Source organism: Psammomys obesus, unplaced genomic scaffold (assembly GCF_907164565.1).
Source record: "Psammomys obesus unplaced genomic scaffold, mPsaObe1.curated_primary_1811, whole genome shotgun sequence".
NCBI classification, from domain to species: domain Eukaryota; kingdom Metazoa; phylum Chordata; class Mammalia; order Rodentia; family Muridae; genus Psammomys; species Psammomys obesus.
Genome location: NW_026585504.1, coordinates 16,339,164 through 16,356,608, shown reverse-complemented (window position 1 = coordinate 16,356,608; position 17,445 = coordinate 16,339,164). Strand labels below are relative to the sequence as shown.

The window sequence follows — 17,445 nt, the reverse complement described above, 5'->3', positions numbered from 1 at the left end:
AATAAAATAAAATAAAATAAAATAAAATAAAATAAAATAAAATAAAACGCCAAAGCTAGACCATGATAATCCTTTGTTCAAATTCTTATACTCCTTGATCTGTCTTACTATGTCTTACCAAGCCCTGCATGGTCTGCTTGTGTGACATTCTGCACTCCTTCACTGCCTGTGTGTTAATTCTGTTCTACTCACCCTCTACGTCATTATGCCAACTAAGCAGATTTCAACCCCCTGACCTTCATGACAGGGTTTCTTCATGTAGCCCTAGCTGGCCTCCAACTCACAGAGATCCCCTTGTCTCTGCCTCCTATGTGCCAGGTTTAAAGGCATGCGCCACCACTGCCTGGTGCCAACCAGGTTCTTAATCCAGGGTCCTACATCTCTCTCCTCTGCCTGAAGTGTTTTTCTGCCAGACTAACTCTTGGCTTGCTTTCTCACTCTTTTCAGAGAGACCTTCACATCCCATATGAAACAGAAACATGAGTCCTTCTACCACTTTTACTGTTTGTTGTATTTTTCATCATAACATTTAAATTCTTGTAACTGTTTATACTATATCAATTAGCAATTAATCACTAGAAAAAAAATAGAACTTTATTTTATTGAATGCTGTATTTTTAGTACCTAAAACAGTGCCAGGCCCTTGCCTGATACACATTAACCATTTGTTAAATGAGGGAATGGACAAATGCAGGAACTGGCCCAGGTATTCGAAAAAGGGCTTCCTTTCTACTGATGAGGTAGGACAAAGCGTAGCCTGTATAAATATTACTTATAATGTGACATGATTGACGTGGGTAAAGGGAGGAAGTAGGAAGAAACATGACATTGGACTAGGATTTTGAATACAAACAGAAGCTTACTAGGTAGAAAAGGTAGCTCAGGTCATGAGGATATAGTCTCAGGTAAGAAACACAGTAGTGTACTATAGTAATGGTATACGCTAAAATTATAAGTCGAGCTGGGAGCAGTGGTGCATGCCTGTAATCCCAGCACTCTGGGAGGCTGAGGCGTGGATTGCTGTAAGTTGAAGGCCAGCATGGTCTACAAAGTGAGTCCAGGACAGCCAAGGCTACACAGGGAAACACAAACAAAAGTGTGTGTGTGTGTGTATATACTTCTGAGAGGGAAAGGGATCTGGCCATCAGGCTGTAAGTGTAAGAGGCTTGTGAGCTATGGATAGGAGTTTTAAGTAGCACATTCAGTAAAGACAAGCTGTATTAGAATGTTGGCAGAGCCAAGAATGGATCTGGATCAAGAGGTATATGGCTAGGGACTGTGATAAGCTTGAAAGACCGACCAGGTAGGACAAACTGATGAATGTGTAACTGTTGGTTCTATACGACATAAAAACCAAACTCAAACAAACAGGACAAGGGCAATTTTCTGTCATGTAATAGGACAGATGTGGGTAACCACATGAACAATACACGGTACCAGAGCCAGCCTTCCACAAGATTGCAGGTTAGTGTGCTCTACCCAGATTATGCCAACAGTCCTTAGGCCCTCATGCCCTGTCCCACTTGGCAAAAAGCAAGGTAAGGTTGAATCTTATGATAATTAGCACTCCCGTAGAAGTTGATTTTCATTCTCTGAGGCATATAGTTTGAGAACACCAAGGTAATTAGAGAAAAAGCGTTTTCTTCATGCGGATTCCCTAACAATTAGAGGAGGGGCTGTCCTTGACTCTGCTGCCTGCCTTTAGGTCCCCTTCCCATATAGCTGGGCTGCCTTGTCTGGCCTCAGTGGAACAGGATGCGCCTACTCCTCCTGTGACTTGATATACCAGGGTCGGTTAGTACCAATGGGTCCTCCCCTCTCTCTGAGGATGGGGAAATGGAGTGTGTGTGTGTGCGAATGTGGGACTAGGAGAAGAGAAGGAAGAGGGGTTGCGATCATGCTGTAAAATGCATTTTAAAAAGTGAGCCTAATTTAGGAATGGAGACTGACACATGGGATCTAATTTCAGATCTGATACTATGAATTTCCTTAGATCTCTTGATCCTGTTCCGCATTTTTCTGTGCTTTCATGAACTTGCACCTTCCTCATGCTTGTGGGAACTTAGATGCTCAGATTTCAGAGGAACCACAATAGCCACACTGAGTGCCATTTTTAGAGTCATGACTTTTACAAAACATTTCCTACTTACGCATCCCAATCTAAATGTTACTATGACTGCTACTAAATACAATTGAATCCATGGAATAATGCTAAGATTTATTAAAAAAAAAAAAAAAAAAAGTTCTTTTTCCTTTCAGAGGTTGAAGTATTCTTACCAAGAGAACGGCATGAAAGGATGAAAGAATACGATTTATTTTATTTAATTTAATTATCAATGTCATTTCTATCTATAGCTGGCCTTTGCTACTTTGTGGCTTCTTCTTTTCACCCTGTCTTCCCCTGGTTTCACCCCCTATCACTAGATGGGAGAGAAAGAGAGAAAGAGAGAAGAGAAGAGAGGGGAGGAGGGGGGGAGAGATCCTTAAATATAATTTCTTTCTTCTTTGAGCATCACTAACAAATTGCAACCAACCCCCTTGAATGACCAACAATCATGACAGCACCTATTGGGGCTCTGGCATTTATATGCTCTCTGAAAAATTTCCAGAATTCCAAATATCACACAATCACAAAAACTATATGCAGCTGGCAAAACCATGCCTTTGCTAGAGCACCAAGCAAAGCATAGCCAGCCACTGCAAAGCAGTCCCATATCCTCACAACTAGGGTTAAAGGAAAAACATGCTCTTTTAAAAAAATAATGTATTCTTATTTTATATGCATTGGTAGTTTGCTTGCATGTATGTCTGTGTCAGATCTTGGAGTTAGACAGCTGTGAGCTGCCATGTGGGTGTTGGGAATTTAACCCGGGTCCTCAGGAAGAATGCCAGGGCTCTTAACCACTGAGCCATCTCTCTAGCCCACAAAAACATGTTCTTAGAATATTTCTACGTTTTTTTTTTTGTTGTTGTTGTTGTTGTTTTTCAAAGAAACCAAAATTCTCATTGCAGCTACTCAAACAGCTCTTGAGTTTAGAACACAAAAACATTATCTTTTCCAGTAAGGAAATCAGGTATTTCAGTAATGAAACAATCCTTTCCATTTGTTTAGTTACTACAGTTCCTCAAACAAATCTAATTGGATTGCCCGGTTGACTCCCTCTTCCCATTTGTTTATTTTCACTGCTCTATCTCAACTATCAGGAAAGTACTTGACACACAGTAAGCAATTCATTCATTTTCTGTTGCATTAATGTGTAAAGAAATCATTCAAAGAGAATGGATAGGAAAAACCAAAAGGAAAGGTAAAATGCTCGATGAATTACATGTTTATAGTAGAGATCTGGACATTCAACGTAGCACGTTTTCATCACTTACCGTATCTGCAGCTGTGAGGTTGATACCCAGTCCTCCAGCTCGTGTGCTTAACAGAAACACGAAGATGTCATTCCTAAGGAAAAGGGAGAAGACATGTTAAGAGGAAAAGGAAAAAAAAAATGCAACGTGAGATTGCACAGAGAGGAGTCTCTAAAAATAGAATCTAGGGTTGGAGTGCTGGTGACTACAGCATCTGACTGATGCCTTCTTGAGATAGGCCAGTGCAAGCCGTTCTTTCACAGACGGACCTCACACTCTGCAACATGTACTTCGCTCTTGTGGTGCTCCTGAGCGCAGGAGGAACCTGTGCGTGCTTGGCAAGCACTCTAGCCCTGAGCTATGCGTTTCTCCTCTCTCCTGAGACACCTTGTATCCCTGGCTAGCTTAGAGCTTTCTACATAGCTGAGGATGACCCTGGATTTTTGGTCTTCTGGCTTCTCTCATCCAAATGCTCAGATTATAGGGACACATTGCTAAACCTAGTACGTCCATTAGCATGTCTTTTTTCTCTTGAGACAAGGTTTTAAATATGTAGCCTGGAACTTGTTACGTACTACTTGTTATGTATTACGTACCAGGCTACTTTGAACTCACAGAGAGTCCCCTGCCTCTGCTTGAGTGCTAGGATTGAGGAAAGTATGTGTCACCATGCCCAGACTGCTTTTGGTTTGTGTGCGTGTGTGTGTGTGTGTGTGTGTGTATGTGTGTGTGTGTGTGTGTGTGTGTGTGTGTGTGTGTGCGCGCGCGCCTGCATGTGGAGGCCAGATTCCATATTAGGAGTCTTCTCTCTCTTTTGTCCGTATTGTGAAACACGCATTCTCGGTGAACCTGCAGCGCAGGGACTGTCTAGGCCAGCTGGCTAGCAAGCAGCAGGAATCCCCCTGTCCCTGGTTTCTCACCACTGGCGTTATAGGCAAAGTGCTTTCATACCGGGATCTGAACTCAGGTTTTCATGTTACTGAATGAACAAAAACTCCTAGCCTCTAGCCTCCCAATAGCCTTTTTTTTTTTTTTTTAAATTTTTGAGACGAAGTCTCTCTGTGTAGCCCCGGAAGTCTCTGTAGACAAGGCTGGCCTCAAACTCAAGAGATCTGTCTGCCTCTGTCTCCCCAGTGCTGAGATTAAAGACATGAGCCACCAAGGTAGCCCTATTTAAAAAGTATTTATTATTATTATGAGAGAGAGAGAGAGAGAGAGAGAGTGAGTGTGTGTGTGTGCTTGTGCCACATGCATGTGTGTGTGCAGGTCAGATGATGACTTCCAGAAGTCAATTCTTTCATTCCACCCTAGGTTCCAGAAAATGAGCTCAGGTGACCTAGCCTTCTTAGCAGGCGCTTTTAACCACTGAGCCACCTCACCAGATCCCAATTTTTAACTAGTCAAAGTATTACTAGATTATGCAGAGGCAAATAAATCAGAACATGTTAGGGGCTGGGGGATAAGCACACACAAGCACACAGACTCACGTGTACCACACTGAATGACTAGAGGTCAGAGGTCAGTTTTCAGGGAATTCTGAAAGCTTGGCAAAACAAAAGCTGTTACCCACTGAGCCATCCACTGGCCCTTAAAGTACTCACTTTAAGATGACACAACTCAGAAAATTAAGCATACCTCAGGAATTCCGCCTGTCATGACTTCAGTGCACTAAACTGATTAAATATCCATTGAAGATATTTAGAATATGGACATACTTTAGATAAGACCAACTCATATCGTAGAAACAGTTAGATATAATTTTGACTCCTTTTATACTCTAAGTCCTTTTAAAGAAAGAATTACAAAGCAGCAGATGCTACATCACTTATTAGGCAAGAAATTATTTACCAAATAAAAAAGGCAGAAGCTAGATCATAAGGGCTTCTCACTGTAATGTTTATTTTATAAACAAATAGTTGTTCAACTGTAGCCTGGTGCCTGCAGATAACCTAAGCATAGACCATGATAACCTTTCCTATTCATGTTTCCACTTCAGAACAATTCTAACAATCTATAAAAAAGATACCAGTAAAAACGTGAAGGCCCTATAAATCAAGCTGTTACTTTCTTCCTGTATGCAATGGGAACCATAATTAGACACTCAGTACACATGGCTTTCTTCAACCTGCAATCTATACTCATCCTTTTTAAAGACTTAATCCTCCCCTCACCCCCTTTTTGAGACAGGCTTTCTCTGAGAAGCCCTGACTATCTTGGACTCAGTTTGGAGACCAGGCTGGTCTCAAACTCACAGATATCTGCCTGCCCCTGCCTCCCCAAGTGCTGGGACTACAGGGGTGTGCCACCAGGCCCAGTTAAGATTTAATTTTTATTTTAGGTATATGGGTGTTTTGTCTGCATATATCTGCACATAAGAAGAGGGCATCTGATACTACGGGAGTACAGTTATAGACGATTGTGAGCCATCAAGTAGGTGCTGGTATTGAACCCCGGACCTCTGGAAAAGTACCAGTGGTCTTAACAACTGAGCCACCTCTCCAGCTCCAATACCCATCTTTGGTGATGAAGTCAGTTTGACACATGTTGGATGCATTAAAAATAAATAAATAAAAATAAGTTAGCTGGGCACCTGAAATCCCAGTGCTCAGGGAGGCAGTTAGATCACTGAGTTCGAGGCCAGCCTGGTCTACAAAGTGAGTGCAGGTCAGCCAAGGCTACACAGAGAAATCCTGTCTTGAAAAACAAAACAAACAAACAAACAAACAAACAAACAAAAAGGTTAAAGAAAAAGAGCACACACAAAGTTACTCTAGGACACTAACATAAGGGTAAATATAACTGTTGACATTTTAGACACAAAAGCACTAAATCATAATATAAAATGAGTTTTGATTTTTCAAGACAGGTTTTCTCTGCGTAGCCTTGGCTGTCCTGGACTTCTACCACACTTGGCTTTAAAATAAGTTTTAATACATGGGTTTCAGTAAAAGGGTGTGGTGGCACATTCCTGAAACAGAAGCATCTCTGTGAGTTTAATGCCAGCTAGGGTTACAACAGTGAAGTGGTCTCCACCACCACCCCAAGTCCCCCCCGAAAAGAGAGGAAAACAAACAAACAAGTAAGCAAGCAAACAAACAAAAACAGCCAGGGACATTAAAGAGCTCTAAACCCTACAGGCGGCTATTCTTACTACAAACATAGTCACAGTGAGTTAACTGATAACATATTCACAGACATGACTGTCAGTGAAGAAACTATTTTGAAATAAGTACCGGGTTAAACCTTAGACAGGATTTAAAAGCTAGACAGGCCCACTATCTGTATTCAGAAAACCTATACCATGGACATCAAACTGTATCTTGGGGACCCTAGTTTGCCAACAATCAATTAAAAGCTCTGTACTCCCAGAAAAGTTTTATCAGCTTATCCTTGAATTTTATTTTATTATCTTTTCCTTTTTTCCTCAAAATAATTTTTTTTTTTTTTTTTTTTTTTTTGGTGTGACAGTGTCTTGGTATGTTTATTGAAAGAATATACCTGGGACTGGAGCAATGGCTCAGTGGTAAACACACTGGCTGCTCTTTCAAAGGTCCCAGCAACAACATGGTGTCTCAAAATCAGCTGTAAGGAGATCTGGTGCCCTCTTCTGCCGTGCAGGCTCACATGCATCCAGAACAGTGTATACATAATAAATAAATCATATATATATATATATATATATATATATATGCGCATACACGCGCTGTGTAGTGGTATGCACACACCTTTATGCCTTTAATGCCAGCAGGCAGAAGCAGGTGGACCTGGCCTACGGAGTGAATTCCAGGACAGCCAACGCTACAAAACCCTGTCCGGGAAAACAAAAAACCAACCAACCAACCAAAACAATAACACCCCCCCCACACACACACATTTGGCAGTTGTGGTGTTATATATACACCTGGAGGCAGAGGAAGGTTGGTTTCTGGGAGTTAGAGGGCAGCCGGGTGTAAACAGTAAGCTCCAGGCCAGTAAGACACTTGTCACCCAAGAGAGGTGGTTTGGAGCTGGAAGGAACACTGGAAGCTTAACGGCGTTTCATTCTCCTTATTTGATGTAGGTTCTTACTTTGTAGCCCAAGCTGGCTTTAGACTCATAGTAATACTGCTGCCTCAGCCTCCTGAATGTTGGGATTACAGGTGTGACCATTATGCCAGGCTTTCTGTTTTACTTTCTAACTTAGAATTCACCATCCATTTCAATATTTCAGAGTTTTACTTAATTTATAACATCATTTTTATTATTAAAATACAAAGCAATTAACAGCAACAACAAAAACTCTGAGGCACCTGCCAGTTTGCAAGCATATTTCCCATGGATACTGGCTTATGTGAACGAAAACCTGGAACTTTACAGGTCCTCAGAAGAATGCCAATACGGTTTCAAATAAAATTTGACTATGAAGCTGAGAGTGGTGCAAGCCTTAATCCTAGCACTGAGGAGGCAGAGGTAGGCAAATCTGTGAGTTCATAAACAGCCTGGTTTACAGAGCAAGTCTAGGACAACCAGGGCTACCCAGAGAAACCCTGTCAACAAATTGACTCAAGTTTTTAGGGCCCAACTAATGTCTGAAGAATGCCCTAATATTTCACACGAGCCGGAGACTGCTCTGGCTCCATAACTTCCTTTTCTACTGTAACACCTGTGTGATATCCACCAAATGCCTGGGGCTTTTAGAGGGCAATTCCCCAAGAAGCCTCCCATCTCAACCCCACGTGGGCGACAGGGAAAGTAACTGAGTATGTGACAGGAAAGCAGGCAGGAGGCAACGGAACATGTGCTGCTATGGAGCTGTGGCTGGCCTCAAACTTGCCATGGAAGCCTCTATCTCCAGAATGCTGGAATTAAAAGCTATCACCACCAGCTCCAGGGTGAAAATGCTTCTTTTGGATCTCAATTATATACTGAAAAGATAGCTTCCGATAAGGTGCATTTTATATAGCCCAACTCTGTCTACAACCAATGTAATTTAAACACAAAAAATAAGGATCAGCCAAATCTTCAGCTGTAATTATCAAAGAAATTAGCTTCCATTCTGGACTATGTTGTCAGATTATTTATAAACAAAATATCTACAACTGCTGGGAAGTTCTATTATCATCTAGGGATGTTTTAAAGAGTTCTGATTAGACAGGACAAAACCCTAGACAGCAACAGTGTAACTTGATTGCCCTCTAGGGGCTGGAGAGAATGGAGAGAAGCCACACACAGGGTATGCTGACCGGCAAGCTCTTGGCTGGGTGGGGTGGGGTGGACTGTCTATAAAGGAGTCTATGAAACCCCACATTGCATAGACGCACCTTGGCCTCGCTCTCACTTTTTAAATGGCCACTACTTAAGTTCCCTTTGCACCAAAATACCAAACAGTGGTAGGCATGAATAGATAGGAGCAAAGGCTTCCTGAGTGACTGAAAAGGCATACTATCACCATGTAGAAAACACACAAGAAATCCCTTTGCAAAGGGTTACCCAAACTGCTCAGATAACTGGGATGGAGGGAGATGAGTGGGGATCCATCTGGTAAAGGTCAAGGGCAGGAGGAAGGGAGGCAAAGGACAACTCATCACAGAGCAAAGACTTGGTGAATGGCTCCTAGGATCACTTACTGGTCACGTGTTCTTAACACTGCCAGGACATCCTGGCCAAATAATCTTTAGTCTCAGTCAGACTTTTTCCTGGAAGGATTCCTCATAAATAAGTCTTGTATGAAGGGAATGTAAATGCCTTTTTATAGGAGCTCTTGTTTACTCTGGCTGACCTTTGAGCCACAGGGCTTTTGAGTTGAAACTACAATTTGTTTCTTTTGATGTCTTTTCACTAATAATAATGAAAATATTTAGCAAGGCATGCCTTTTGTTTTGAAAAACACCTGGTCTTTTTCTCTATTTTAAGATGCTACTCAGATTTATAAGCTGAGAATGTCTTCTTAGCTGACAGTGCCCTGAGGCCAGCAGAGGGCACTGGGACCTGTGGAACAGTACTTAAAGACAGTTGTGAGGTGCCATGTGAGTGCTCAAACTCAAACTGAGATCCTTGGCAAGAACTGCTCTTAACAGACCCTACAGGAATGTTTTCAAAGCTACTGGCACTACCAGGCCTGCTCAATGTCCTTTTCTTATTAAGTTAATTAGGAGAGTAACTGAGTATGATGGTTCATGCCTATAATTCTGGCACTCTGGAGCCTGATGCAGGAAAACAACCGTGAGTTCTAGGCCAACTTGGGGTGCATATCAAGACCTTAAAACCAACCAACCAAACAAACAAAAAAACAAATAAAAAAAAAGATCCTAACTTTGAAAGAAATGGTTGAAGAGATGGCTCAATTCATACGAGCTGGCTGAGCGAGCATGAAGATGATGACCTGAGTTCAAATTCCCTACCATCCATACAGTGACACCTCTGTAATCCCTGCACCAGGCCTGGTGGACGGAGACAGGTAGAGCCCAGGGCTTGTTGGTCAGCTAACCTAAGAGTGAGCTCCTGGTTCACTGAGAAATCCTGTCTCCTGTCACTGAAGAGTGACACAGAGGAAGATACCTGACACTGGCCTAAGGCCTTCGAGTACATGCATACACACAAACACGTACACCCTCTTTGACTTTCTTTCTCTCCCCAATCACCCTTCTTAATGGTATTGGATCAGCTAGAACAGCTGTAAACTCAGTCACAAGATGTCAACACATTAGAGATCTGAGGCCAATTCAGGCTACAGTGAGACCCTGCTTCAAACAAAACAAGAGGATCAGCCATTCAAAGGTAGTTTGTGTTACATGAGACCTTGTCTCAAGAAAGCAAACAAACAAGTAAAATGATAGATAAAATGGAAATAAAAGTAATAAACATAAATAGCTGGGTGCTTAGCTTTCTTCTCAAGAACTAAAAAGACAAATACTAACCAGTCCAGAAAATGGGAACCAGTCTCCCCCCCCCCCCCCCCCCCCCCCCCCCCGCCCCCAAGACAGGATTTCTCTCTGTAGCCTTGGCTGTCCTGGACTTGCTTTGTAGACTAGGCTGGCCTTGAACTCACAGTGATCCACCTGCCTCTGCCTTCCAAGTGGTGGGACTACACGCATGCGCCAACACACTCGGACAGAACCATTCTTCTATAAGATGTAAATTATTTCCCTTAAATTTGTGTTTTCTCAACTTAAAAATATGTATTAGCCTTAGGGTGGGCATGATGGCACACAACCTTAATCTCAGTACTCAGGAGGCAGAACACATGGGGATTTCTGTGAGTTCAAGGCCAGCCTTAGCTACAAAGTGATTTCCAGGACAGCCAAGACTGTTACACACAGAAACCTGGTCTTGAAAAACGAAACAAAAACAAAAGCGAAATGAAACAAAACCTGGTTAGCATATATGTAAGTTTGCACACCAAGTGTATGCAGTGCCCTAGGAGGCCAGAAAAGACTGTCAGATTCTTAAATGGGACTGAAGTTAAAGGCTACAGTGAGCCACCCTCTGGTGCTGAGAACTGAACCCAGGTCCTCTGGAAGAACAGCAAGTGCTCTTAACCACTCTAGTGTCTCTCTAGCCAGGCTATCACATTTCTCAATTCCTCAAATGCAAGGAAGAACATTAAGAATGGGATTTTAACAGACCTATCAGCAAAAGAATTTGGCTTTCTTTTTGAGAGAGCAGTCGCCACACTCCGATTAAGCACAATAAGCAGCAGCACACAGGGCAGTAATGGCTCCTGTAAACCCCCAACATTTAACATGTATATTTGAAATTTCACAGGCTCCTAGCAGCTGGGAAAGGGACAGTGACTGAGAGCTACGAACAGAACAGACAGAACACCACTGCAATTTGCCACACTGTTCTGTATCTACAATATTAGACGAAAAATAGAAAGCTCAGAGGAAACGAAATGCAAAAACAAATAAAAAATCAACCCAAAGCAAACTCTTAGAAATAGTTACTGCTGGCACTTGTCCTTCTCACGCTAAGTGAGCACTCTACCTCTAAGCTACGTCTTTAGCCTAATGCAGTTTTGCGAACATTTTTCTTCATAGACATTGATATTCTCCTCTTTGGGGATCCTTTCACACTCAGAAATCTTTTTATTGCTGTAGTAGCAAGGCCTGTAATCCCAGCACACCAGAAGTGGAGGCAAGGGATATCAAGAGTATAGGGTCAGCATAAACTATCTGTGATTCCACATCTCTACTCTCACCCTTAAGAAAAAGAAAAGAAAACACTTTTACTTTCCTAAACAGTAGGCACTGGTGGAGTGAGGAAAAAAAATGGTATGGTAACTCATCCCTGTAATCCTAGCATTCTGGAAGAAACCAAGGGTTACTGCAAACTCAAGGCCAGCCTGGCCTCACAGAGCTAGTTCTAGGACAGCCAGAGCTACACAGCCATACTGTTTCATATTCTCCTTCTTTTGTCTGAGTCACTGCACGCAGATTTACAAATTCTTAGAACAGTGGGCACTAGCTGAATGTGGCGGGCACACCTGCAACCCCGGAGCTGGACAGGCCAAGACAGAAGGACAGCTAGAGTTTGCTATCTAGCTACTTCTGGTGGTTTGAACAGAAACGGCCCCCACAGACTCCCTTGCTGGAGTAGGTGTGGCCCTGTTGGAGGAAGTGTGTCATTGTGGGGGTGGGCTTTGACGTCTCATATATGCTCAAGCTATGCCCAGTATGACACACAATCTCTCCCTGCTGGCTGTAGATCAAGATGTAAAACTCTCACCGTGCTTCCCGCCATGACAATAATGGACTAAACCTCTGAGTCTATAAGCCAGCCCCAATTATCAAATGTTTCCTTTTTAAGAGTTGCCTCTGAGTCTATAAGCCAGCCCCGATTATAAAATGTTTTCCTTTTTAAAGTTGCCCTGGTCATGGTGTCTCTTCACAGCAATAAAACCGTAAGACACCACTCTTGTCCAATCAGTGACGGTCAGGTTTAGTGAGAGTCAGGGGAGAGCAACTTGGAGAGGAAAAACTGTAATGTCGACCTCTGACCTCCACAAGCACATAGGAACAAATCTATCAATACATACATGCAAAAGGTAGGTATGCTATCCTGACTGCTTAATAACCTAAGATGCAGTGGCTTAACAAAACAAAACAACTCATAATTTAAAGCACCAGAGAAAAGTTAAAAGAAGAACTTTTGTAATTGCCATTAATGTTACCTGGTCTGAAAATCGGCAACCATGTCCCGTCTCTCTGAGATCTTGGATGAGCCATCTAGCCTCATGTAGGTATGCTTCCTGTAAACCATATATTCCTGCCAACCAGGATAAAAGGACACAGTAAGTCTGATGTCAGGCACTGCGTTCTCAGTCTCAAGCTTCTGCCCGCCGTATCCATCCCAGGCCAAGTTACTACCGACAGAACGGGGAGGATGAGTGCAAAAGGGCAATGAGCGAGTTTATTGTTCTTGTATGAAATTCAAGATCAGCATGTAAGCTCAACCTCAACTTGGAAACTAATCCAAAACAGATTTCTGTAGGCTTTATAAAAACAATCTTCCCCAAATAAAAACAAAATCTGCAAATAAAAAATGGCTTTTCAGTCACTAAGAGTAATTCTTCACAGCCATGAACACAACCAGTTTCCTTTCAGTAACTGACATTTACACCAGTATCTCTCAGCCCCACCCTTGGCAAGTCTCTGCTGATTAAAGTTCTTGAATTTACAGTCTCTGCATTGGGGTAAAACAGATGACAAAGTATTTTTCCCAAGTTGAGCATGTTCTTCAGATAACCTGTGAGAAAAAAATCACAATTTTAAGAATGGAGGAAAGATTTTAAGATTCCAACTGGAAGAATGTTTCCCCTGTACCAAAAGTTGTGGTTCCTTAGAGAGGACTTGCTCTTTGGTTAATCAAGATTATACCACAAAAGGTCCACTTCAGAAAAGCTCACATCCGAAGTTCAACAGGGCACCCTAAGAAACAGACAGACATGTGGCCATGTGCATGGTGTAGGCTTGCATTCCTAGCCCTTGGGAGGCAGCAGCAGAAGGATCAGGGGTTGTAAAAACCACCTCAGCTACACAGCACAAATTCAAGAGCAGCCTGGGAGCTAGAAGGCAGGCAGGCAGGCAGTCTCAGTCTCTCTCTGTCTTTGTGACTATCCGTCTCTCTCACCTTCCATGCTTCAGTCTACCTACAGTACAGCTGCTGTTTCAAAATATGAAATGGGAAACAAGTAGTAAAGGTTTTGTTTTTGAGATCAGGCCTTACTATGTAGCCCTGGAACTCTCTAGACCAGCTTGCCTCTGAACTTTAAAAGATCTGCCTGCCTCTGCATCTGAGTGCTAGGATTAAAGGCTTGCACCACACTTGGGGCAATTAATAATTTTTAAATAACTTTGGCATAATATATTATATTTTATTTATTATTAATTACCAGTAGTCTCTTACTTGATAAAACTATCTTAGTTATGGACAGAAAAAACAAAAACAAAAACAAAAACAACAGTATATATGTCTTAGGTTCTGGGAAGTCTTTGAATATATTAAAAACCACAGCTATGGTAATTTATATACAAATTCTAATGTAACTTTTCTCCACTGAAAAAGACTAATCAGCCAGGCCTTGTGTAACAGCTCTATAATTCCAGCTACTCAGACAGTTACAGCGGGTGGTAAGTTCCAGGCTGCCTGGGCTACTGAGTAAGCTGAATATCAGTCTGGGCTGCTCAATGAAACTATATTTTAAAATAAAATATTTAACGAGAACTAGGGCTATAATTAAGTGACTATTTCAATCTTTGGTACTACAAAAACCAACTAACCAAAATCAAATGGCCAGTAAACTCAACATTTTGGAAATATTTATATTAAGTTTCCTGTGACAGTAATGACCTTTCCCATGGTGTAACTTTCTCCAAAATAGACCATTTCGACAAAAAGTAAGCCTCAACAAATACAGGAAAACTGAAATAACTTTTTGTATAGTATGTGATCACAATGGAGTAACAAGTCAAGAGCAAATAAAATCCTAGTGAATATATAGCTTAAGGAGACTAAACATAGTCATGAAGAATGACTAGGTCTCTGAAGGGCCGCAGCGATGCTCAGTGGTTACGAGAACAAACTGCTCCTACAGAATACCTGAGTTTAGTTCCCAGCACAGAGAGGCTCACAGCGATGGCCTCTAATTCCTGTCCTAAGGGATCTGACACTCTGTTCTGGGCTTTGGGCAACTTTACTCACATGCACAACCACCTCTCCCCATATACACCGCAAACAAAAATATTTAAAAACCAATTTGAAAATGAAAAGTCAGTTATTTCCTTTTACAAAAAAAAAAAAAAAATCAAAAGTTCTTAGAATCAAATGGAAATGAAGGCTATAGCAAAAAAACAAATTTAATGCAAATAGTCCTAAGAGGAAAGGTTATAGCTTACAGACATCAAGAAATGAGAGAGGGCTAGAGAGATGGCTCAGAAGATAAGAGCACACTGGCTGTTCAATTCCCAGCAACCACACACTCGTATCTATCTGCAAATGAAATCTGGTGCCCTCTTCTGGCCTGCAGGCACACATGCAGGCAGAACACTATACACACAATGAATGGATGGATGGATGGATGGATGGATGAATGAATGAATGAATGAATCAATGAATCAGAGTGAAAGGTAACTTAAGGATGCATCTTGGGGTCCTAGAAAAAGAAAAGCAAACCCCCAAATCAGTTGACAGAAATAAATCATTAAGACCAGGGAAGAAACTAATGAAACGAAAAAATATTACAAATAATCAATGCAACAAAGTTGGTTCTTTGAAAAGACACAACTGACAAACCCTTAGCTAAATTAACCAAAGACTCAAATTAGTAAAATTGGAGATGAAAAAGGGATATTATAACACATACCAATGAAATTCAGAAGATCATTATGCCTTCTCTTCAAAATATATACTCTATTAAATTGGAAAACCTGAAAATGTACATGACCTACCAAATTTAAACCAAGATGAGATGAATAATTAAAAGTTTTATAATGAGATTAAAAGTTTTAAAATGAGATTGAAGCAGTAATTAAATATTTCTGGTCCAGATGGATTTACTGTCAAATTTTACCACCCCCCCAAAAAAACTAAAATCAATGCTTCTCAAACTATAAAGCAGGAGAGGGACATTACCAAACTTTTTTATGAAGGTAATATTATACTGAAACAAAAAACAGATAGTGATACAACAACAACAACGAAAAATTACAGACCAATTTACTTGAATTTACACTGAAAAATCCTCAACCAAATATTAGAAAATTCAATTCAAGAACACATTAAAAAATCATTCACCATGACCAAGATGGGTTTAGAAATACTGGCATAGTTTGATACTTGAAAACCAGTTCATGTGACAGATAAATGGACTCAAGGGATAGGACTCCTATTGTTATTTTGAAAGGTATAGAAGGCTCTTAGGGGGCTGGAGAGATGGCTCAGAGGTCCTGAGTTCAATTGCCAGCAACCACATGGTGGCTCACAACCATGAGATCTGGTGACCTCTTCTGGGGTGCAGGTACACACGCAGGCAAAACACTGTATACATAATAAATAAATACCTCTTTAAAAAAAAAAAAGGAGCTTTTGGGGGCTGGACAGATGGTTCAGCAATTAAAAAAACACTTATTGTTCTCAGAGAAGACTGTAGTAAGAATTTTGGTTTCTTTAAAAACCCAGTTACCTGAATGTTTCCTTTTTTTTTTTTTTTTTCCTAACAAAAGATTTATTTATTATTCATTTATACAGTGTTCTGCCTGTATTTGTGTCTGAAGGCAAGAGGGCATCAGATCTCATTATAGATGGTTAGGAGGCACCATTCATTAGGTTGCTGGGAATTGGACTCAGGACCCCTGAGCCATTTCTCCAACCTGTTTTTGTTTTAATCCCAGGTGTGGGCTATGGGGCTGCTTCAGATTGTCCAGAGCTGCTATGATTTGCCTCATGCGCTGCAGAAGCATGGTTTTGCCAGCTGCAGACAGCAATTTCATGTTTGAAATTCTGGGGACTCTTGAGAGAGTATGAATGCCAGAGCCCAGAGAAGAACAAAAGCATACCAAAGAACAGGCTGCTGCTCTCCCCAGCTGTTCCTGGTTGCAGTTTTAGGAGAAGTTGGAAGTACCCTGATAACTAGGATTGGACTTGCCCCACAGAACCTAACAACCCTAATCAAGAGGAAGTAGTCTAAAAAGACCTATACTGTCTTTCCCCTCTAATCTTCTGTCTCTTCTACAGACAGTGTTGGGAGAGATTGGGGTGGTAGATATAAGAACCCAAATAAAACAATATGCTAAAAAAATACGCTAACAGAGACTGGGTTTTATTCCCAACATCCACATGGTGGTTCACAACCAATCCTTAAGTCCAGATCCAGGGAAGATCCAAAGCCCTTTTCTGACTTCCCCAGACGTGTACATGATTCATATATACACACAGCCCTAGAAAAGATTTTTGCTGCCTTTACTAAGCCCATTGTGTATTGCTCTTTCTGTAATTAAAAAAATTCTTATGTACATATATGTCTGTAAACTACATTTGTGGGGTGCTGGTATAGGTCAGAAAAGAGTGTTAGAGATTCTCTGGGGCTGGAGTCAGAGACAGTTGTGAGCTGCCATGTTGGTGCTGGGAACTGAACCTGGTTGTCTAGCACAGCAGTCAGTGGTTCTAACAGCAGAGCCATCTCTCTGGCACCTCTCTTTGTAATTCTTTTAACAACAGACAGCAATCACTACTTCACCTGTACTTTCCCAAACTCTTCAGGATGAGGCAAGTACACAAGAAGAAAGTCTCGCTGTAGGATTGGTACTTAAAATTGTTTTGCCTATTGGCATCATTTGGTCTGGGCAGAGCATGGGAGGTACAATAGCTCTTTTAGTCGAGCTGCTGCTATTAAGAGCCTGAGTGTACTTAAGACTCATACCTTCAAACATGGCTGAGGATATCTGCTTACCTAGCATACCGAAAACCCTAGGTTCCACTTTTTAAGCTGTATGTGGAGAAATGGGAGACTGGGGTGAACACCAATTAATCAAAAACATTTTCTTGACAACAGTGACTTAATCACCTCTACTATGATAGAACTTGTTAGGACTTTCCCACCATTATAAATAG

At 41.4% G+C, this 17,445-nt stretch overlaps 1 protein-coding gene across 2 annotated transcripts in view; it reads right to left on the bottom strand.

Moving 5' to 3' along the window:
- Positions 1–17,445, bottom strand: part of Ino80 (INO80 complex ATPase subunit) — a 92,192-nt gene that overhangs the window by 14,629 nt on the left and 60,118 nt on the right. For both annotated transcript variants that reach the window (XM_055595549.1, XM_055595476.1), the window contains exons 28-29: positions 12,509–12,603; positions 3,379–3,451 (exon numbers count right to left, since the gene is read on the bottom strand). In XM_055595549.1, the coding sequence (XP_055451524.1) occupies positions 3,379–3,451; positions 12,509–12,603 (168 nt within the window). The remainder of the gene's footprint in view (positions 1–3,378; positions 3,452–12,508; positions 12,604–17,445) is intronic.